Genomic DNA, 23,397 nt, shown 5'->3' with positions numbered 1-23,397 from the left:
AAGTGTCCTATTGTAAATCTTGTTGAAAACTGCATACATGTCGATATAACTGTTGCTATTTAGCGGTCTGTAATTGTGTGAAATCACTGCCATATTGTATACTTATGTTATACCTAAATATTCACTGATATTATCACGCATGTTACATATTATATTATTATTGTCGCAATAAATTATATTTTTATAATGAATTTGTGATTAATGTGTGAGATAAAATCTTCTAATGAAACTTACTCCGGATCTATTAGAATTAAAATAGTGTCTCAGCTTTACATTAATATAATCGGGGAAACAGTGCCAATATATACATTTTTGATATAATAAAAATGTATACATTTTTGATAATTTTTATGAAAATATAATTTTTAATATATCACCCCATAAATATCCACACAACACTTAGATTGGTATGTTTATTTTCCTCCCTGTGTTAATGTTTGGGTATTACCCATTGTTGTGCTGCCATGGATATGGCCAAGAAAAAGGAAAATGTATCCATACTTACCATAATTATATTTTCCTGGTCATAGGCCATGGCAGCACAAAGATCCCGCCCAGGGATATTGCTGGAAAACAAGACTAAGAGTAGGAGGGGATATATATATATATATATATATATATATTTACCTTCATTTTAATTAGTTTCTGTCTAATAAGAGATTTGTTGTGCTGCCACGGCCTATGACCAGGAAAAGAAAATTACGGTAAGTGTGAATTTTTTTTCCTTTATAATCATTTGTATTTTTACTATTTTGTTCTACTTCCTTTTTAATTCAACCATTTCTTTTTTTTTAATTTAAGGCTTTTCATGTATCACTTCCTTTTGTTCCCCATAATCCATCCTCATAGCCTTTAACCCCTTAAGGACCAAACTTCTGGAATAAAAGGGAATCATGACATGTCACACATGTCATGTGTCCTTAAGGGGTTAAAATTAATATTATTGTCTGTACATGGACTTTTTTATATTTGCCCAGCACCAAGATGTTGGCTGCACTTCTTACAGACATTTTATGTGATATGCCATTTCCAGGGAGTAATCGATTAGAACATCATCAATATGTACCTTCCATACTTGCGATACATCACTTCGAGATGACGATCGCTTCCATGACTATATATGCCTTATTCAGGAAGCAAAGAGCTACATCAGCTATATATCAAGTCTAATCACTTTAGGTTCAGACATCTGGTGTCCCAAACTGCAGGATATCCTGAGACGGGATTGTATCCATGCTGATAACACATGAGCTTCCAACAGCTCTAGAAAGTATGCGTGGTTTTTTGGCATATTGCACTATTATTTTTTTATATATATTGTTATTTTCCAAATGTTGATATTGTGTTTTATATAGAGATCTCTATCTAATGGTCTAATATACCCATTTATATGCATAACCACATGTAGGTGATTGCTTTACTTTTCTGTTATTGTGGTGTGGTTTTTGAATCTTTCTTTGGTTGTTTTGATATATCTATTTGTGTATATATATATATATATATATATATATATATATATATAGAGAGAGAGAGAGAGAGAGATAGATAGAGAGAAGGATATATATATAGAGAGAGAGAGCGTGATTGATAGATACAGCGAGATATACATGTAATTTTTTTTCTTTATCCAGTGTTGATAACAATCAATATAATAGATTGGTGTATGTATTATAGAACACTTGTTTCATAAAACACAAGACAAACTATTGCATTTGGATTTAAACATATTTATACAAAAAACAACAACCTTATTTAAATAGGAAATTAACAGTAACTTGGCTATCATCGTGCTTTGGAACATCCTCCAATGATTGGAAGTACAGTCTGATCCCAGCTCTCATCCCAGCGCATTTGTTTTGATTCACGTAGATTTTGACGAAATCTGTTTAATTTGCATGAATCACTCTGGAAATCTGAAAATAATACCTGCAAAATAACAATTAGATCATGATCAACAAAATGATTCCAGATGAAATAACAGGTAATGTAGAAGTGCAGCAGTATTAAAGAGATTCTATAGTGTTAGGAATACAAATCTGTCTCCCCCTCGCAGCCATTCCCCCAGCATAAAACCTTTACATGCTTGCATGTGTCACCTCCAGTGGAGGCACATTACATGATGAAAGAGAGACTTTGTCTTTGCGAACAGCCAAGGTTTCCCAGGATCACCTGGCAACCTAGACTGGCAACTTTGACAACCGTGACTGTTCATAAGGGCCCTGATCATAAAGACAGCATCATCTCTCAGTTTTTCCGTCTCCAACATGGCATAATATTGCCATAAGCTATGGGTAGGCAACCTTTGCAACTCCAGATGGTGTGGACTACATTTACATGTTGACAGCATTATGTCTGTAAGTGCATTAAGGGATATGTATTTACCTACCCTTGCCATAAGCAGTACCATTACCTGTAACTGTTCAGCAAGTTCTTTTGAATCTTCAAATATAAATCCATTTTCTTCATGTTTTACAAGTTCGTGTAAACTGTAAATCAAACAAAGTTTTTAGATGTGTTTTTTTTGTAACTATAAATATGCAAACATTAGAGGTATCTGTTAAAGACAAAGGAATTAATACGCTAAGAATATACTTATACATGGCAGCAGTACTTTAAATATTGGATAGCCCTTTAAACAACCTGATCAGCAATAGAATAGTATAAAAAGTTGTAAATGATGACCCATAAAAATGCAAATGGAATACTATTGTATTATATGGTCTACTTTAATGGTCACAAGGATGAGGTATATTTTTCTTTCACAGTCTTAATTTACTGCAGTGTACTTTGTAACAATGGCCAGGTGTGGCACCAGATACTTAATTGAGCAGTGGTAAAAGTCCTTAATATCAAGTCCTAGTTCTTTATCAATTTGCCTGTAGATTGCAAAGTTTTCAGGGAACCCACTGAAGTGAGAATTCAAGGTAAATTCAAAGTGAATTCCAAATTTAATGGGACACAAAAGTCACCAAAACAACGTTAACTTAAAGGGACACTATAGTCACCAAAACAACTTTAGCTTAATGAAGCTCAAGGATCCTAGAGACAAACGGCAGTAGCAAGATGGGGCGGTAGTTGGATAGGGAATTAGGGTAAAGGTTGGGCTTTTACAGAATCGGGGTTACAGTTGCATATTTGAAGGGTAGAGGAAATGTGCCAGAGGAGATGGAATTTTTTTTAATTTTAGTGAGAGGCAGTGCAAGAAAAGGAGACAAAGTGTGGATACGAGGTACGAGATACGAGGCAATAGGAACAAAGGAATAAGTGGTGTGGTAGGAAACCTCTTCTGCTGTAGAGGGTGCAAATGAGCATAGGACAGCTGAGGCAGTGTGGTTAGGGGAAAAGTTGGTAGTGGAGAAAGATGAGAGATATCTTCCCTGATTCTAGAAATCTTCTCAGTGCAGTGAGTTGCAAAGTTTGTAGCAGTCAAGTTGGTAGGAGGAGGAGGCACGACAGGGTGCAGAAGAGAGTTAAACGCATGAAACAGTTGTTTGGGCTCATCGGAGAGTGTGGTTATGAGTGTATTGAAGTATTTTCTTTTGAAGAGGAAAGAGACAGACCGAAGGAGCGCAGCATAAGTTTATAGTGCAGGAAGTCAGACGCAGAATGAGACTTTCTCCAGCAGCGTTCAGCAATTCTGGAACATTTTTGGAGGTATCGGGTCAGCTTGGTGTGCCAGGCCTGTAATTGGAGACGCTTAGTGCATTTAAGTGTAGGAGGTGCCATGATGTCTAGTTAAGAGGAGAGAGTGGACCTGTTAGGGCAGGTGAGATTTGAGATTGGTAAAAGGAGACTTTGGAGGTTGGTGGATAATTGCTGTAGGTCAAGACAATGGAGGTTTCTGCAAAACTGATGAGGTGATGTTGAGGTACTTTGGGTACAGGGTATGCGGATGTCAATGGACATCAGATGGTGGTCAGATAGAGGAAATTGAACATTGGAGAGATTAGAGGTGGCACAGTGATTGGTGAAGATGAGGTCAAGAGTGTTTTCTGCTCTACGAGTTGATGAATTAGACCACTGTGTTAGGAGGTTATAGAGAGCAGACGAGAGGCATCAGAGCAGTTAGGGTTGTTTATTGGGATATTAAAGTCCCCAAAAATGAGGGAAGGAGTGCAAGAGGAGTGGAAATAGTGTAGCCAGGAATAAAAGTGTTCAATAAATAGCCTAGGATAACTGGGGAGGGTGATAAATAATGGCAATTCTTAGAGGAGTGGATTTAAATTTAAGAAGTAAAGGATAGGGCAGGGAGGATAGGTTGAAAGGTATATTGAGGAGAAAAAAGGATGATTACACCACCTCCTTTACAGTTTCTTGGTCTGGGAGTGTGGGAGAATTGTAACCCACCATAACATAAGGAAGCAGGAGTAGCAGTATCAGAGGGGGACAGTCAGGAGTGAGAGCAAGAAGTGTGAAAGAATTTCATATGAAGAGGTCCTGTATGGCTGTTAATTTTATATTTCTGCAGATGGAGCGGGCGTTCCAGAGTGCACACTAATAGCTTACTACGCCTTGCAGGAACCTTCTGTTTGTAATTACTGTTCAATTTACAGAGCAGGAAATAAAAATATTTAAAGTAAGCTAAATCTGATTGAAAGTGAAACCATTTTGATTTAATGCAGGCTAAGCTAAAGCCACTCTGGCTTTAAATTTGAACTTTAGTGAATAACACTGTAAGTGAATTTCAAATTTAAGGCCCAGGTACTCAAACTGGAAACATAGCTGACTTAGAGAATTTTTCCAGTGTGACTTAAATTTAAAATACAGTTTGCATTTATTTTAAAGTTTCATCCATACAGGGTGATAGCAGAATTCCTAGTAAATTTTAATAAAATAAATACATTTAAAATAGGGGGCGGGGCCTGACCAACGAGCTGTACAGAGGCTAGCATTGCTACTCCGGCTTAACACTGCAAATGAAGGGGCACCGCTAATGAAACGGTAAATTACCGAAAATCAGCTATAACTCAACATACCTGGCCACTTGGTGTGAGGTGATAACGACGTGCACAATGACACCAAATAAGTCACCACTTTTGCAAGAATCATCTGATTGTCATCTGAGGCCTACAAGCATGACTGATGCAGGGGAGGTGGCTGTTCTCCCGTTGCCACAACTGTCTGAAATCTTGAATCTGGATTGCTCCCAACTATGGACCAGTGGGGGGGGTCATCCCGGTCCCTGGAGACCATCCCAAGGTCAGCAACACCAGCATAGATCTGCCCCTGCTATGGCAGCAATCACTGTCAGGCCTCCTGAAGTGGCCCAGCTACGGTCTACTTTCCAGCAGCTGCAAGAAATCTTTACAGTCTTAATGGCTCGACTACCAGAGAGACACCGGAGCCCCTCACTGCCCATACATTACCTGTTGTTGAACGAGAGAAAATCCCAATCGGACTATCGACAACTGACTCTCTGGAGTCTGAAGAACTGACTGACAAGCTTGCTGCTCCATTGTTTATGCAGATGGTCGCAGTAGAAGATCACCAGGCTGACGACTATACATTAGCCATTTACTTTTCCTTCCTCTGCCTTGCTGACGCCGCCGAGTTTGTGCAGCCAGGATACTTGCAGAGTGGAATTACAACACTCACCTTCCTAAACCTTGTTCTGGTTCTGGCATTACTGGACACTTGCATGCAACTCCTGTGGCTCTGCAGATAAGGCACAGGCTGTGCAGAAAGTTAAGCCATTTCTATAATGTTTACGGACGTATTCTTTATCTTGTTTAACCCCTTAAGGAAAAATCTTCTGGTATAAAAGGGAATCATGACATGTCACACATGTCATGTGTCCTTAAGGGGTTAAACTTGTTTATATATTTAAAAACTGTGCTGATATCTCGATTGGCACACACACAAAAAAAAGTGGCTTGGATGTCAAAGCAGAAGGACAAATCTTCAAGGGCTAAATGCTAAACTCCTTGGTCAAAGATGAATAATTCTGTTTTTTTAACCACCCTGATTTTGATTTCTCTTCCCCATTTCTGTGTTGTATACATATAAACACGCTTTAGTAAAACGTGTTATCATTCTGAAATATTTTGTTACACGTAACCATTCAAGAATAACCACTAGACATCTGAAAATATCTTCATCCCTCATCTTTAATTGCACAAATGGCCTAAATATTATAATACCAGGAGACTCCATGTTTCAATAGAATACATTCATCAAAAGCAGTCTCACATGTACAAATCTTAAAGGAACAATCCAACCACCATACTCACTAAAGTCCATTGTATGGATTTTGGTGGTCGGAGTGAGTGGCTTTCCACCCTCCCAGTATAATTTTGAAAACTGTTTTCCAACATTTTGGAAATTTAACATGGTAGTACGGGACATCCAGTGAGCTACACTGAGCTAAAAAAGGATGTGCTTATTGGCCAATAGTGTCAGCTGGACTTTCTTAGCCAATGAGCACATTACTGAAATAATCAAGCTTAGCACAGTGCAGACAACTCTTGCAGGACAAGATCGGATGTGGGGTGAGCACCTGGGGACTTGTAGAGTACACTATTAACCCAAAGAAGCAATAATGTTTAGCATGCAACACATACATTGCTTTGTATAAAACATTTTAAGATATATGATGAGCCTTACCACTTAAAATTAACTGCACACACAGGAAGGCAACAACCAAACATATCAACTACTTTCATAGGTAAGTCCAAACCACTGGATGATTTATGTAGACAAACTCCTAGATCTGCTGATCCTGAAATTTAAAAAAATATAGTGAAAAATACGCAATTGTGCATTTTTAGGAGATTATCACCAAGAAATAAAATAAATAGTCTGCATTTGTGCAGACCAGTGACAAAATCTAGCTATAATATTATCGATTGTTGTATTTTTCAGTCCCATTATATTCATTCAAACTAGGGTCCAAAATTGCAGAGTATATTTAAAGTGGCACTCCATGTATCATAACCACTACTTCAGTGTAGTGTTTATGTTGCAGAGAGTCAATTGAAACTATACCATAGTTTATTTTGTCCACAAAGTGGAACATGAATGTGAAATGGAAACAACAAACAGATGTCCTCTTCCACACTTCCACATCAATGTCAAATATGTCCAACCTCCCTTTGAGATGGCAAAAAAATGAATCAAGAAAATAAACTTAAAAAGTCCGAAATGAAAAAATAAAGCAGAACTAAAAAGAAAACTTTAACTGAGAATGTATGCTTTCTGAGCAAAACACACTTATTTTTTTTTTCTCAATGTCAAACACAGCAGTTGAAAAAGTTTGTTATGTTCACAGAGTTACCATTACAGTACTTAACCCCTTAAGGACGCTGGGCGGTTCAGGACCGTCATCGGCATTTTTCCATTGCCGACCGACGACGGTCCTGAACCGTCCTAAATTTAAGATGTACTTACCCGATCGCCGTCGTTCCCCTGGCGGCGATCGGCGGTGCTCCCGTTGTGGGGAGACTGCCTGCAGCCCAGACAGTCTCCCCATGGCGGATTAGGACCCCTGTGGCCATGTGATCGCCCAACTGGGCGGCCACATGGTCACAATAGGTGTCCTAGTGTCTGCCTGCAGGGGGACTGTCTGTGCTGACAGGCAGTCTCCCTGCTGCTGTAAAATCATAAACAAAATGTAAAGTTAAAGTGAATAAAAAAAAATTATTATTATATATGTGTATATATATATGATATATAGACATATATTATACCTATATAATATACGTCTATATATCATATATATAATGTCATGCTAAGTGTATTTTTATATTAATATGTACATATATTAATATAAAAATACACTTATAATTAAATTACACACGTATATATATAATATATATAATAACTATATATATTGTATATATATATTATTATAAAATACAAATAATAAGTAATTTAAATTAAATTAAACATGTAAAAATAATAATAAAAAAAAAAAAATTATATATCTATACGAAATTTTATTCTAACTGTATTTTGATATTAATATATATATATTTATATCAAAATACACTTAGAATGAAATTGTATATATATCTATGTATATATAAATACCGGTAAATAAAAAGAATACGAACTATTCATATGTCCATATACAAAATTACATAAATAATTATATAAATATACACGTAGACTTCAAATATATAAATATGCATATATATTTAAATTCTACGTGCGTATTTATGTAATATTTTTACATAATTAAGTTATTTTATTGATTGCAATTTAACCCCTTAAAGACCAAACTTCTTGAATAAAAGGGAATCATGACATGTCACACATGTCATATGTCCTTAAGGGGTTAAGGGACCTGCCTGCCAACCCAGGCCGAAAGTCCAGAGAATTTAATTTGCTATCACTGTATTTTACCCTGTAACGTTCTACGACACCCTAAAACCTGTACATGGGGGGGTACTGTTTTACTCGGGAGACTTTCCTGAACACAAATATTAGTGATTCAAAACAGTAAAACATATCACAGCGATGATATTGTCAGTGAAAGTGACTTTTTTTGCATTTTTCACACACAAACAGCACTTTTACTGATGATATAATTGTTGTGATACATTTTCCAGTTTTGAAACACTAATATTTGTGTTCAGCAAAGTCTCCTGAGTATAACAGTACCCCCATGTACAGGTTTTATAGCGTTTTTGAAAGTTACAGGGTCAAATATATGGGTCAAATATTTTTACATTGAAAATGGCCAGGTTGGTTACGTTGCCTTTGAGAGCGTATGGTAGCCCAGGAATGAGAATTACCCCCATGATGGCATACCATTTGCAAAAGAAGACAACCCAAGGTATTGCAAATGGGGTATGTCCAGTCTTTTTTAGTAACCACTTAGTCACAAACACTGGCCAAAATTAGCGTTCAATTTAGTTTTTTACTTTTTTCACACACAAACAAATATGAACGCTAACTTTGGCCAGTGTTTGCGACTAAGTGGCTACTAAAAAAGTCTGGACATACTCCATATTGAATACCCTGGGTTGTCTACTTTAAAAAAAATATGTACATGTGGGGTGTTATTCAGCGATTTATGACAGATAATAGTGTTACAATGTCACTATTGATACATTTTAAAAATGTATGTTTTGAAACCGCAATATCCTACTTGTACTTATAGCCCTATAACATGCAAAAAAATTGCAAAAAGCATGTAAACACTGGGTATTTTTAAACTCAGGACAAAATTTTGAATCTATTTAGCAGTTTTTTTCATTCACTTTTGTAGATGAGTAAAAGATTTTTCACATAAAAGTCAAAAAACATCATATTTTTTCATTTTAAAAAAAAATTAAATTACATGAGATTATATAAATAATGGTATGTAAAGAAAGCCCCTTTTGTCCTGAAAAAAAAACAATATATAATTTGTATGGGAACAGTAAATGAGAGAGCGGAAAATTACAGCTAAACACAAACACCACAAAAGTGTAAAAAGATGCCTGGTCGCAAATGTACAACATCGCAAAAACAGTCTGGTCCTTAAGGGGTTAAAGTTTAATGCAATTATTTTTTTTGTCTATAGATCATGCTCCTGCGTCCTCACTGCACAATTCTCTGCCACCATGTAGTTAAATCGCTTTGGTCCTGCTGCACTAGCCACCTCCTCCGGCTGAGACTCACACAGCCAACAATAAAAAAAAAAAGGTTTAACTTCCAATCAGATCTTACAGCACGGTTTATTTACTTTATATGTTCTTATCTCCTTTACTGTTAATTGTTTTTAAATGTACAAGCTCTAGCAAATGATAACCAGAGCACAAAATAAATTCTAAAATAAACACACTGTCCAATAAAGGAAGTTTAAAAATTTTAAATTTCTTTAAAGGAAGTGTGTAGGGGGGTTGTGTAATCGGGAGGCTATGGGAGGCAAGGGCTGATTTAACTCTGAAACGGCAGAGAATTGAGCGGTGAGACAGCAGGAGCATGACCTATACACCAAAACCAATTTAAGTTGATCAAATGGCAACCTAGGCATAAAAGACTGGATTAAATGCATCTATATATGGCAATAAATTAACCCGATTATGACTGAAATATACGTGACATTCTTTTGACTACACAGTGTTCTTCACTGTTTATATTACCTAGCAAAAGTGGATAATCTTCAGCTTCCAACCATGGTGTACAAATTTGGATGTGATTAAAGTGCATCTCCTCCATTAACTGAGTATAATATTTTTTTAATGGGCCTTTGCCTGCAAATGTAGAAAGAAAAATGCATTTGATCTTAAATCAATATAGAAAAAGGAGCATATATATACAGGGAGTGCAGAATTATTAGGCAAGTTGTATTTTTGAGGATTAATTTTATTATTGAACAACAACCATGTTCTCAATGAACCCAAAAAACTAATTAATATCAAAGCTGAATATTTTTGGAAGTAGTTTTTAGTTTGTTTTTAGTTTTAGCTATTTTAGGGGGATATCTGTGTGTGCAGGTGACTATTACTGTGCATAATTATTAGGCAACTTAACAAAAAACAAATATATACCCATTTCAATTATTTATTTTTACCAGTGAAACCAATATAATATCTCAACATTCACAAATATACATTTCTGACATTCAAAAACAAAACAAAACAAATCAGTGACCAATATAGCCACCTTTCTTTGCAAGGACACTCAAAAGCCTGCCATCCATGGATTCTGTCAGTGTTTTGATCTGTTCACCATCAACATTGTGTGCAGAAGCAACCACAGCCTCCCAGACACTGTTCAGAGAGGTGTACTGTTTTCCCTCCTTGTAAATCTCACATTTGATGATGGACCACAGGTTCTCAATGGGGTTCAGATCAGGTGAACAAGGAGGCCATGTCATTCGATTTTCTTCTTTTATACCCTTTCTTGCCAGCCACGCTGTGGAGTACTTGGACGCGTGTGATGGAGCATTGTCCTGCATGAAAATCATGTTTTTCTTGAAGGATGCAGACTTCTTCCTGTACCACTGCTTGAAGAAGGTGTCTTCCAGAAACTGGCAGTAGGACTGGGAGTTGAGCTTGACTCCATCCTCAACCCGAAAAGGCCCCACAAGCTCATCTTTGATGATACCAGCCCAAACCAGTACTCCACCTCCACCTTGCTGGCGTCTGAGTCGGACTGAAGCTCTCTGCCCTTTACCAATCCAGCCACGGCCCATCCATCTGGCCCATCAAGACTCACTCTCATTTCATCAGTCCATAAAACCTTATAAAAATCAGTCTTGAGATATTTCTTGGCCCAGTCTTGACGTTTCAGCTTGTGTGTCTTGTTCAGTGGTGGTCGTCTTTCAGCCTTTCTTACCTTGGCCATGTCTCTGAGTATTGCACACCTTGTGCTTTTGGGCACTCCAGTATTGTTGCAGCTCTGAAATATGGCCAAACTGGTGGCAAGTGGCATCTTGGCAGCTGCACGCTTGACTTTTCTCAGTGGGCAGTTATTTTGCGCCTTGGTTTTTCCACACGCTTCTTGCGACCCTGTTGACTATTTTGAATGAAACGCTTGATTGTTCGATGATCACGCTTCAGAAGCTTTGCAATTTTAAGAGTGCTGCATCCCTCTGCAAGATATCTCACTATTTTTGACTTTTCTGAGCCTGTCAAGTCCTTCTTTTGACCCATTTTGCCAAAGGAAAGGAAGTTGCCTAATAATTATGCACACCTGATATAGGGTGTTGATGTCATTAGACCACACCCCTTCTCATTACAGAGATGCACATCACCTAATATGCTTAATTGGTAGTAGGCTTTCGAGTCTATACAGCTTGGAGTAAGACAACATGCATAAAGAGGATGATGTGGTCAAAATACTCATTTGCCTAATAATTCTGCACTCCCTGTATATACAAAAACTATTTTTCATTTTTCTCTTTGTCCCTCACAGAATTATTTGCTGTGGAATTGCATATTTTGCTGGACAAAAATCTCTAACACTGTTATTCACTAAAGTGAAAACTGCTGAAAAAGGGAATTTCACAGTTTAGACCAGCCTGGAAGGATAAGTGGCTTGCAGAATTTTTCCAAATTAACTTTTTTTGCCCTAAATTTGAAACTCACTTTGAATTCCTGACTTTAGTAAATAACCCTGTAAGTCTCATTCATGTTTGCAACACAGCAATTTTGGCCAAATATCTGCAATTCCTTAGTGAAAACCAGGCACTTAAGAGGTCAGTAAATGATCCATTACAAAATGAACAGATTAGAAAAAATATCTACATAGATTAATCATGGTTTACCATTTTTTTCTTTTTGTTCATAGCAGCAAAGTACAACTCACATTTATAAGTAGCCTACAAAGCACAAACTTTTCAACAAAACAACACTGGATTTGCAAAACATAGGGATTACCCCCTTCACCACATTTTTTTTTTTTAAACATAATATTTTGAAGTAAGGTATGCAAAGATAGCATATAAGCATATCATAAAGCAGCAATTTTGCGTTTGGCTTGCTTTGCAGACAACTGTAAAAAAAATTTGTTTTTCACTTAATCATTCATTCACACTTTATAAAAAGCTTTAGACAGTATCCAGTGTCCTTTATCTTTCAATATTTTACACAGGTTTTAACATTTTAGTATAAAAGCAAAAATATTTCTCTTACATACAGCAGATGTGACAAAAATATACAAAAAAAATTATTTGCTTAAGGTATTTACAAGGACCATGAAGTCATTACTAGCAGTATGACTTACTAAAAAATAGCAACAGAATGAAAAAAAGTATGTCTGCATTTGAGCATAATGCGCACATACAGTAAAATCATATATTTCTATTAAAAATGTGTTTAAAACGTCTATACCAATCTTTATCAATCTCCGAACTGTTAATGTCATGCCAGAAGTGAAATGGTGGAGTTTACTCACTCCTACCCCCTCCGTGACTGTAGAGATAAAATGATCCATTGAAACTTCCTGCACTGTTTAAAAGCAGAGGATGAGCAAACATTTTCAGCATATTTGCAGGCATAATAATAATGACTAGTAGTTTCCGTAATTTGTACGTTTACAGAATGGTAATGATATATATAAATGAGGCTAAGTGAGGCTTTATAGACCAGATATCTTACTTCAAAATAAATGAAAAGAAAGATGTTAATATTCAATTTTGGTATTGAAGGGGTTAAATTATGTAATTTTCAATTTAAAAAACATTTTAATAAATCAAGCTATTACAATTGTGACTTTTTTTGTTCCAACAAGCTTAATTAATGTTTTAAAATGTATGGTTTAATTATATTCACATACTGAATCTATATATGCCTTTATTTCTCTCTTAAACACTGAACATTGCCTGTGATTTAAGGTATACATCCACAATATTATTACTATTAGTGTAGCGCTGTACAATAGGTGGATTAACAGACATGTATTTGCAACATGACGAGCTGGACGCACATAAACAGAGGGTGTTGAGGGCCCTGCTCAAACCAGCTTATGTTCTAGAGGGAGTAGGGTAAAGTTGTGCAAGAGGTAAGGGAAGAATTAGTTTTTTGGATGGCACAGTTGCAGGAGATTAAGCAGGGTGGGTAACAAAGGTGCGGGGAAGTAAAGCTATTAACAGTTTTTTTTGATCTTTTAAAAGCGCTGAGACTTAGTGAGAGTCAAATAGAGCAGGGAAGAGAGTTTCATAGAAATGGCACAGCTCACGTCTTGATGGTGGGCGTCAAAGGTGCGAGTACGAACAGGTAATAGATGCAAATCTTCGACAGAGCATAGGGCCCTGGACAGGCGGTCAGGAAGATGAGCCTCCATGCCTTATTAATTATAGACTGTAACGTGGTCAGCTGGAAACATGCAAGACCACTGATAAGCAGATTGCAGTAGTCAAGGCGAGAGATGAAAGCGACATGGACCAGCAGCTTGGCCACATCCAGCATTATATAGGTGGGGATGTGAGCTATGTTTTTGAGATAGAAGTGGCAGGATTGGCAAGTGAATGGACTGCAGGGGTGAAGGAGAAGTCAGAGTCAAAGAGAACATCTAGACAGTGAGGTAGAGCTGATGGTAATGCCATTGACTTGGAGGGAGAGAGACACAGGAGTAGCAACACTCGAGGGAGTAAAGATGAGAAGCTCTATTCTGGACAGTTTATGTTTAAAAAAAATGAGCAGCCATCCAATATGAAAATGCAGAGAGGCCGTCAGTGACAAGAATCAGGAGGAACAGAGACAGATCAGGAGAGGGCAGATAGACTTGTGTGTCATTCACATAGACATGATATTGTAAGCCAAGACAGCTGATGAGTTTACCAAGGGAGGCAGTATTGATGGAAAACAGTAGGGGACCAAGGACAGAGAGGGGTTGCGGAGGAGAGGAAGAGCCAGATAAAGAAACACTGAATGGGTGTTGGGAGAGGTTGGAGGAAACCAGGAAAGTGCAGAGTCTCATAGGCCAAGATTACTGAGATTGAGAAGAAGCTGTTGATCAACAGGTCAATGATAATTAGGTGAGAGTAGCGACCATTAGATACATAGCAGCAATCAAGTTGTTGGATACTTTGGTCAAGGTCGTTTAGACAGAGTGATAAGCACAGAATCGAGAATGAAGCAGGTCGAACAGAGAGTTGGAATTCGGTCAATCTAGCATTCACAACTCTCTCAAGGATCTTGGAGGCAAATGGTAGTAGATAAATAGGGCAATAGTAGGATGGGGAGTTGGGGTCAAGATTTAGTTTTTTTAGAATTTAGGTGATGATTGCATGCTTGATGGGTGAAGATAATATGCTAGATTAGAGGGAGAGATATTCTAGTGAGGGTCAGGGCTGCTGGTGTAGCGGGTGCGAGTGAGCATAAAACAGAGGAGGTTGTGAGATTGAAGTAATGGCAGAGGTAGAAGAGAGATTAGAGACCTCTTTCCTGATCACAGAAATCTTCTCAGTGAAGTGTGTTGCAAAGGCAGAGAAGAAAGTTAACAGTGTGAAAGAGGTGTATGGGTACTCGGGAGAGCGCTATATATAGGGTTAGGATGGGCTGAACTCTTTGTCACACTTACTTGTGCAGCACCTTTGGATTTGTTGACTTATATTAAACATACAGTCTTAGCATACTAAATTTAGCTAACTTCACCTTTAAAATAATAACACACTCCTTGTAATATCTGCCATACAATTTCCAAAACAGAAATGAAATACAAAATATTCCCGGGGGGCGGAGCCTAGCAGTGAAACAGGCCAGATGCCATATCTGGCAGCTCCTGAAAATACAAACACAATCCGCTCGATATCGCAAAAACTAAATGCCATCCAGGCACAAAACCCACAGCACTGAACAGGGGAGACCATCCCGCATCACCCGATGCCCTTCCGGTTTACCCCAAGGCAGGCCAAGCCGAAAAGCAAAGTTTGGGCCTACTACACACCGAGCAGCCGTGGCCTGGACTACCTGCTGGGCGGAGAGGACGCCTGGAACGCCGGGGGAGAGCTGCAACAGGACTCAGAGTACGAAAGCACGGAGATAGGATGCAGATCACATCAAGGTACTGCCACAGCACAGCCTGACATAGGCACCCTATTCCAACGACAGGCACCCTCCAAAATGGCGGCCGAACAAGGCCCAGACCTCCCACACACGGCTACCCCCACAGATCAAACCTCCCAGGGAGTCACACAAGGGGCCATGCAACCTAAACAAACCACGCTGCCCAAACCCACACCCCAGCAGGGAACCACAGATCTGGCTACCAAGCAGGACCTGCAGCAACTGCAAACCATGCTGCAGGACATACAACGCTTGCTGGCAGCAGACTTACCTGCGCTCAAAACGAGCATGCAACAGATCACAGAGAAAGTCAATACAGAGAGTGAAGTTAGAATGTTCCAGGGAGAAATCTCCACGCTGAAGGAGTCATTCCTCCAGCTGCAACACAGCCACCAACTCCTGACAGTACAAGTGGCAGCACAAGAGGATAAAAACCTATCACCGAATCACATCAAAATCAGAGGCATACCCGCCTCAGTAAACAAAGAGGACCTACCACACTATATTAGGAGACTCATGCAATCACTACCACCACCCGCAACGGCAAGGAAGCTCACATTCGCGGGGATATACCGCTTACCAACACCTCCCAGAGCCGCCACCACGCTTGCTGGAGATGTCATCGTCCGCTTTGTCCTACCCCAAGACAAGGGGCACATCATGAATGTGATCAAAGGCAAGACTCCACTGGATTTCGAAGAGTCCCAACTAACCTTCTATCAGGACTTAACCAAAACCACTCTCCAATGGAGAACTCACCAGTCAGCTGCGTTCAGCAGGGATACCATACCACTGGGGTAACCCACGCTCCTTACTAGTCACCCACAAAGGGACCACACACAAACTCTCCTCGGGGACTGAAGCACCCTCACTTCTAACGAAGCTGGGCCTACCGAACAAACCCGACCAAAACACCGCCCAAGCCTGGAACCCAGCAACCGCAGAAATATTAATTCCAAGAAGGCAAAGACTGGACACACAGGCCACCTGACAGCTAGGGGGGGAGAAGTCTCCTACCCCTGCCTGTTCAAAGGCGATACAAAATGTCCATGTTATAAAATGCCTATATACCATTTACTGCACACGCATACTTGTTATTGTTACACAAGTTACGACACTAGTTTAATGCTTATTATAAGAGCCTGCTAGAGAAGGCACTGACACACAATACCGCGTCCACAGAACACGTATCACGGCACAAGACGGAACACACACCCCCGACAGCCCTCTATTGAGCTCAAGCCAACTACACCTCTACCGAGAGGTAGAGCATACTGAACAGGACTCAACAACCAGCATTGCAACATCTACCAAACCCATACTGGCCCAAGCAAGGAACCAGAACCACGACCAGCCCGCTGATAACACTAACACTGGGCCAGACCTCCGCAACCGACCTATTACCTAGGTAACAAAACCACAATCTCATACGTTAGCTACACATAGTCTAAACCTTATTCACCACCTAGGATTATCTGCTTGTTATAACTAAAAGAAAAATTAGTGCTAAGCTCTGACACATGCATTGTATAATCTTTGTTGAAATCTGTTAATACCTGCTATTATGCATATGGTAAACCTATTGTGGGTTTGCAACACGCAAAAATAAAGAATTAAACAAACAAAAAAATTATTCCCACAATCAGGATTAATAAATATTTATGATATAATTAGCAAGATTTCTGAAAGGTAATTTTGTGCAGCACTGTATATACACACACACAAACCTTTGCCTAACACAATATTCAACAAATATGTATATGTATGTTCTGCTTCTAACAAAATGCATCTAAATACTAGTGTTACCTGTTATAACGCAGACCAAAGGTGGAAGTTTAATTCCATTTCTGATTAACTCTTCATAATCTAATAAAAAATAAAATCAGGCAAACAGTAAATCAAAGGCATACCAGACTTCATAATTCTGATGTCAAGTTTATTAAATTAGATTTCTCTCCTTGTTTGTTTTTGTAGGAAACAAAAATTTAGGTTTTTCAGTCGGGTTCAAAACTAATCACTAAGGCAATGGCTGCACAAAACCTGATCTCGAGCTCCTTTCATCTTATGCCCCTTTACTGAAACTTGGATTAAAGGTGGCTGCCTCCATATAGCAAGGGTAACTCATGAGAGACACCAAAATTATGTATGATTACAAAATAATGCGTAGAGAGACTATCATTGCAAGCTTTTATTTTAAATAACAAATTTAACAGTTTTCCTTTAAGATATTAAGAGCATGAGTATAAATATACACAACATGGAATTTATATTAAAATTAAGGAAACAAACCTTACTTGGTGTTTTACATTTTACTATGACAATAACTAAGGAGCAAACCAGTTTACATTGGAAGAATGGTTGTGGTTCTTTTTATTGCAGACCAGGAAGCTAGAAATGTAAACTGTCTAAATACTGTAGTTTTAAAAAAATATCAGCGTACAAACACAAACAAGTGAATAGATGGCGCTCTAATTATAAAAAAATTAGAAAAACTAAAAAGGTGAAAGCAGCACCTAAAAAAAGTGTAGCCCAAAAGAACACTCCTAAAACCATAAAAAAAACAAACGACAATAGGTGCGCTATATCTTGAAGTGCAATTCTATTAAAGCAGCACAATATATAAAATGGCAGTGCAATGGCATACAGTGCTAAATATTGTGAAAAACACTTATGAAATATGAAAATATAAGTGAGGTAAGTAATGAACTCACAAACGCAGAGCAAATGAGTCTGCTCTAACTATGACAGCCTTAGTAAGTAGATCTTCACCCCAGCCAGTGGAAATATATATATATATATATATTAGTGATTTTCACTGGATTGAAGCACTTTATATGAAGGTTTACACAGATTGTTACAAGTGTGTATAAGTGTTTTTTCCAAAACATTTAGCACTGTATGCCACTGCACTGTCATTTTATATATTGTGTGCTGCTTTAATAGTTTTGCACTTCAAGATATAGTGCACCTATTGTCGTTTTTTTTTTTAAATATCACAATATGTAATTAAAGTTCCAGTGAATTATGTAAAGATCTCCCCCCTCTCAAGTAGCAGTGTAATACTTCTATACACACATAAACGGGCATTAATAAACTTGCCTTGCAATGCTCTCAACAACACTGTAAAATCTTCATCTTCTGTGAGGTGGAAGCAAAAAAACAAAAATCTAAATCAGATATGTTCATTTTATGAACGAATGTAGTTAAAGATATAAATAAAAACAAACACATTCTACTGAGTACATTACTGGAAAAAACAAGTGAAGTTGAGTACATAATGGTGTGCAGCATCAATATTAACGACCTCACAGGATCCTTTCTCAAGAACCTGAGAGGTCCAAAACTTCATTGTCGCGCACCATTTTAATTTTCAAAGGTTCATTGAGTGCCCATACAAACACTCACATACTGCTTTAAATTTTAATTCCTATACTACTAGGGAGCCCTTTAAAATGACGCCACTGCAAGTCAAAACATGATCACCAGGGGTGAATTTCTACTAGTCGCAGCAAAATTTTGAGCCCAGATAGATAGATAGATAGATAGACTCATGGGGAAAAGAAAGTACACCCTCTATGAATTCTATGGTTTTACATATCATAATAACAGTCATCTGTTCTTTAACAGGTCTTAACATTAGGTAAAAACAACCTCAGATGAACAATAACACATGAAATATTGCACTGTCATGATTGATTTAACAAAAATAAAGCCAAAATAAAAAAGCCACATAATACACATACATACTTTTTGTTAAATTTCAGTAAATATTTAATTTATTAAAAAACTGTTTTGAATTTCTTAGAACAAAAGCCTAACCTGTCCAGCTTGTGCTGCTTATTAGTAGGGCTGGTCTTCCCTTAGTGTGAATAACAATTCCATTTTTCTTGTTCAGTTCAGTAAAAGCCGATTTTTCTATGTTGAAGTCGGAAGGATCCAAACTAAAAACATGAGCAAACAAAAACGATATAACTATTTTCAGACTTGTTATTAACTGAAGGGAAAAGCTATTAAGGTTGTCTTAATTTGTGTCCATTCTGAGAGTTTTCTCTGTTTTTGCTAAACTGCATTTGCTTAGGTTCTACTTAAGTTGAAAGAATAATTCAGGTGTGGACCCTGTGCTCACTGTGTCTAGAGGTGTATCAGCTACACCTCGCTAACGAGTCCCAAGGAAGGCTGAAACAATCAGGGTTGCTGTATCTCTTGTGCCGAGGGAACTTGCAGCATTCCAGATCTGGACTGCCCTTATGGTCAATCTACTGAGTTTCTAGGTACTGTTCCGCAGTAACTATCCCCCTAATGTCGGACCAGTGGCGTACACATGACCTATGGGGCCCCGGTGCGAAAATTGATCCGTGGCCCCCTCCCCCCCCCCCCCCGCAAGCTTACTCTGCGCAGGCCGGGGCCGCAACACAAGGCGGCGGGCACCTGGTCGCAGGGGTTGCAGGGTTGCGACCCCTGCGACCGCAGTATGTACACCAGTGCATGGAGATGCACACACACTTAAAGGACCACTACAGACACCCAGATCACATCAGCTCAATGAAGTGGTCTGGGTGTCAGGTCCCTCTAGTTTTAACCCTGCAGCTAAAAGCATAGCAGTTTCAGAGAAACTGCTATGTTTCACTGAGGGTTAATCCAGCCTCTAGCGGCTGTCTCACTGACAGCCGCTAGAGGAGCTTCCGCGATTCTAAGACACTGAACGTCCATAGGAAAGCATTGAGTAATGCTTTCCTATGGGCGGTTTGAATGCGCGCACGGCTCTTGCCGTGCATGCGCATTCAGAGCTGAGCGGCGGAGGGATCCCCAGCGCCAAGGGAGTCCGGCGCTGGAGAAAGTTAAGTGCTGAAGACACACACACACTCTCACGAACAGACGCATACACACTAGCTAACAGACACACACATTTACTGACAGAGACACACTCAGCGACAGACATACATACACACTCACTTACAAAACATACACTCTCACTGACAAACACATCAAACAGACTCACTAACACAAACACACTCAGTAACAGACACACAGTAACATACTCACTAGCAGACACACACTTACTGACACTAACACTAACACACACACTAACACTCACAGTAACACTAACACACACAGTAACACACACACTAACACTCACAGTAACACTAACACACACACTAACACTCACAGTAACAGTAACACACACACTAACACTCACAGTAACAGTAACACACACAGTAACACTAACACACACACTAACATTCACAGTAACACTAACACTAACACTCACAGTAACACACACACTAACACTCACAGTAACACTAACACACACACTAACACACACAGTAACACTAACACACACACTAACACTCAGAATAACACTAACACACACACACACACTAACACATTTTTTTTAAAATTTAACCCCCCCAGCCTCCTTACCTTTTTGAGTGCTGAGGGGATTCCCTGGGGTCCAGTGGTGCTGCTGGGCTCTTGGGGGGCCGGTCACCCGGCGGGCAGGCGGGCAGGCTGGCGGGCGCGCGAGGGAGCACTCTCCCCTGAGTGCTTCCTCTTCAGCTCCCTTGCGCGCCGCGTACTGATACTGGCGCAGGAAGATGACGTCATCTTCCGGCGCCGGTATCAGTGCGGTGCGCGAGGGAGCTGAAGAGGAAGCACTCAGGGGAGAGTGCACCCTCGCGCACCGGCCAGCCTGCCTGCCCGCCGGGTGTAAGCAGGGCCAACCTCGGGGGGGCCCGGAGGTGGCCGGCTCCTGGGCCCCCCAGGAGAAGAGGCTGGCCCAGAGCGTACATACCGGGTTGCCCCTGGTATGTACGCCACTGTGTCGGACCTAGTCTTTTACAGGAACAGACAGACACACGAAAATATCAAAGATTCTGACTAATGCTGAGTTACCAGGACTAGCTAACTAAAGGTGCAGCTTTCCGACGAACAGAGAGTCAAGGTACACGTCAGACAGCCCCGGCGCGCGTTTCGCCTGTGAGCGGCTTTTCAAGGGGTTTGAAGGGGTTTGTTCGTCGGAAAGCTGCACCTTTAGTTAGCTAGTCCTGGAAAAGCATTAGTCAGATATTTTCGTGTGTCTGTCTGTTCCTGTAAAAGACTAGGTCCGACATTAGGGGGATAGTTACCGCGGACCAGTACCTATTAGACAGTTAGAAGCCACGATTTAGCTACTGTGCTTCTTAAGGACTATGTGTTCTGTCTAGGGATTGCTAGCTAAGCTTAGTGCCTACTCGATGAATCACAGATTGTAGTCACAGCAGGGATTTTTCGCTAGACTAGGTATACGTGACTATTAAGCACTCATTTTTTCTCTCTCTCCTATTGATTGCTACTATTGTAACAGCTTTGCTGTTACTTCCTAGATGTATCTTTTCTCCTATTTATTTATTTCTACCTAAACAGCCCTTTTTCTCTCCGTGTAGAAACTTTGTATCTTTCATGCAGGTTATTTCATCTAGCTATCTCTGTCATACCGGTAGGAGATTCTTAGACTTTACTTTATCTATATCTGATTATTCTCCCTGTTTTCTACTCCTTAGGAGAATTTTCGTTTGATTACTTCATTGAGTGCTTAGGGATTTATACTACCCTTTATTTAGGGTCTCTCTCCCTTTCTCTTTTCTCTTCCTCTTTGGTGTTTGTTCGCTTAGCTCTGGATATTTTTCCAGTTCTTTTTATATTAACATTTATTAAAAGTTATATTTTAATTATTGCTGTGGTCACTGGACAGTTCAGTTTTTCCCTGTTTTCTCTGTTGCAAAATTGTGCTTCAAACTGGATTTTTTTGCCTTCTTTTGAATCAACAGCAAAAAACAAATGTGAGGAAGGCTGAACTTGATGGACGCAAGTCTCTTTTCAGCTATGTAACTATCTAACATGGGGCTATTTGTGGTCAGGCAAAATGGTACAGTGCTTTTCAGACAATTTGCCACATTATTGACAAAGGCCGCTCGGATTCTCTGATCATAATGAGGTTCATCAAAAGCCTAACTTGTCTGGCAGCCTGCAATTAGTTTTACTTAGTGTGCTGCCATGTGTCAGGAGTTTTAAATACTGCAGCTGATTGATTGTCTCGCTTTCAATTTCAGGCTTTCTGAGAATCCCTACCCACTACCTCACGTCTGGCCACAACAGCTCCCCTGGTCCAAGAACTAATTATGGACTAGACGAGTTACTATGCCACAGCCAGACTCTAACAAAACTGGCCCTATCCGCCAACACTCGTACTACCTATAACAGAGCATTTTCCTTATACAGGAAATTTATGGCGGACCATCAACTAGATAACTTGTTTGATATTATCTCCCTGGTGGCATTCACCACTTTTTGCCACCTCAAGTTAAGGTTATCACACAAAACAATTAAGTTATACCAGACAGGCATACAATACCATATGTACACCGCCTACCCCAATAACTCTAGTAAGGGCATATCCAAGGATGACGGTTCTACCCCACAACAAAGGCTACCCATCAACAAAGACATGTCAGAGGTACTAGATTCAGCCCCGTTTGAACCCCAGACTAACTCAGTCATTAAAACCGCCATATACCTGGCCTTTTACGGCTTCCTGAGACCACGGGAGTTCACCATAAGTGGACAACATAACGCACAACTCTGCCTCCGCGTCTCATATTTAAGGAACCACCTAGATCATTACATACTCACTCTACCCGTGACCAAAACGAGCCAGCTAGGCCAACCTGTCCACATTCCTTATTACCCCACGAACAATTCCTGGTGCCCAGTAAAAGTTTTCGATTCCTACCTTCTCACCCTACAAAATCACGCCACACTGCCGCTTCTGTCACTGCACGGGGCTATCCTCACTACATCCAAATTCAGGTTTTATATCCGCTTATTGTTAATAAGGCTTGGCCTGAACTCTAGCAGTTATTCAGGACACTCATTTAGAATAGGGGCCGCATTTACGGCATCCAGCCAGGGTGTTCCAGTT

General features: G+C 39.5%; 1 protein-coding gene across 1 annotated transcript in view; it reads right to left on the bottom strand.

Moving 5' to 3' along the window:
* Nucleotides 1–1,636: 1,636 nt before the first annotated feature.
* Nucleotides 1,637–23,397, bottom strand: part of ALG1 (ALG1 chitobiosyldiphosphodolichol beta-mannosyltransferase) — a 142,419-nt gene continuing 120,658 nt past the window's right edge. Inside the window, exons 7-13 of the mRNA XM_063428825.1 lie at nt 19,260–19,381; nt 18,540–18,578; nt 17,247–17,306; nt 10,071–10,181; nt 6,604–6,718; nt 2,411–2,486; nt 1,637–1,926 (exon numbers count right to left, since the gene is read on the bottom strand). Coding sequence (XP_063284895.1) covers nt 1,783–1,926; nt 2,411–2,486; nt 6,604–6,718; nt 10,071–10,181; nt 17,247–17,306; nt 18,540–18,578; nt 19,260–19,381 — 667 coding nt within the window. The 3' untranslated portion in view covers nt 1,637–1,782. The remainder of the gene's footprint in view (nt 1,927–2,410; nt 2,487–6,603; nt 6,719–10,070; nt 10,182–17,246; nt 17,307–18,539; nt 18,579–19,259; nt 19,382–23,397) is intronic.

The sequence above is a fragment of the Pelobates fuscus genome, chromosome 8 (genome assembly GCF_036172605.1).
Source record: "Pelobates fuscus isolate aPelFus1 chromosome 8, aPelFus1.pri, whole genome shotgun sequence".
NCBI classification, from domain to species: Eukaryota; Metazoa; Chordata; class Amphibia; order Anura; family Pelobatidae; genus Pelobates; species Pelobates fuscus.
The sequence above is the reverse complement of the archived record's forward strand: the minus strand, read 5'-3'. Positions and strand labels throughout refer to the sequence as shown.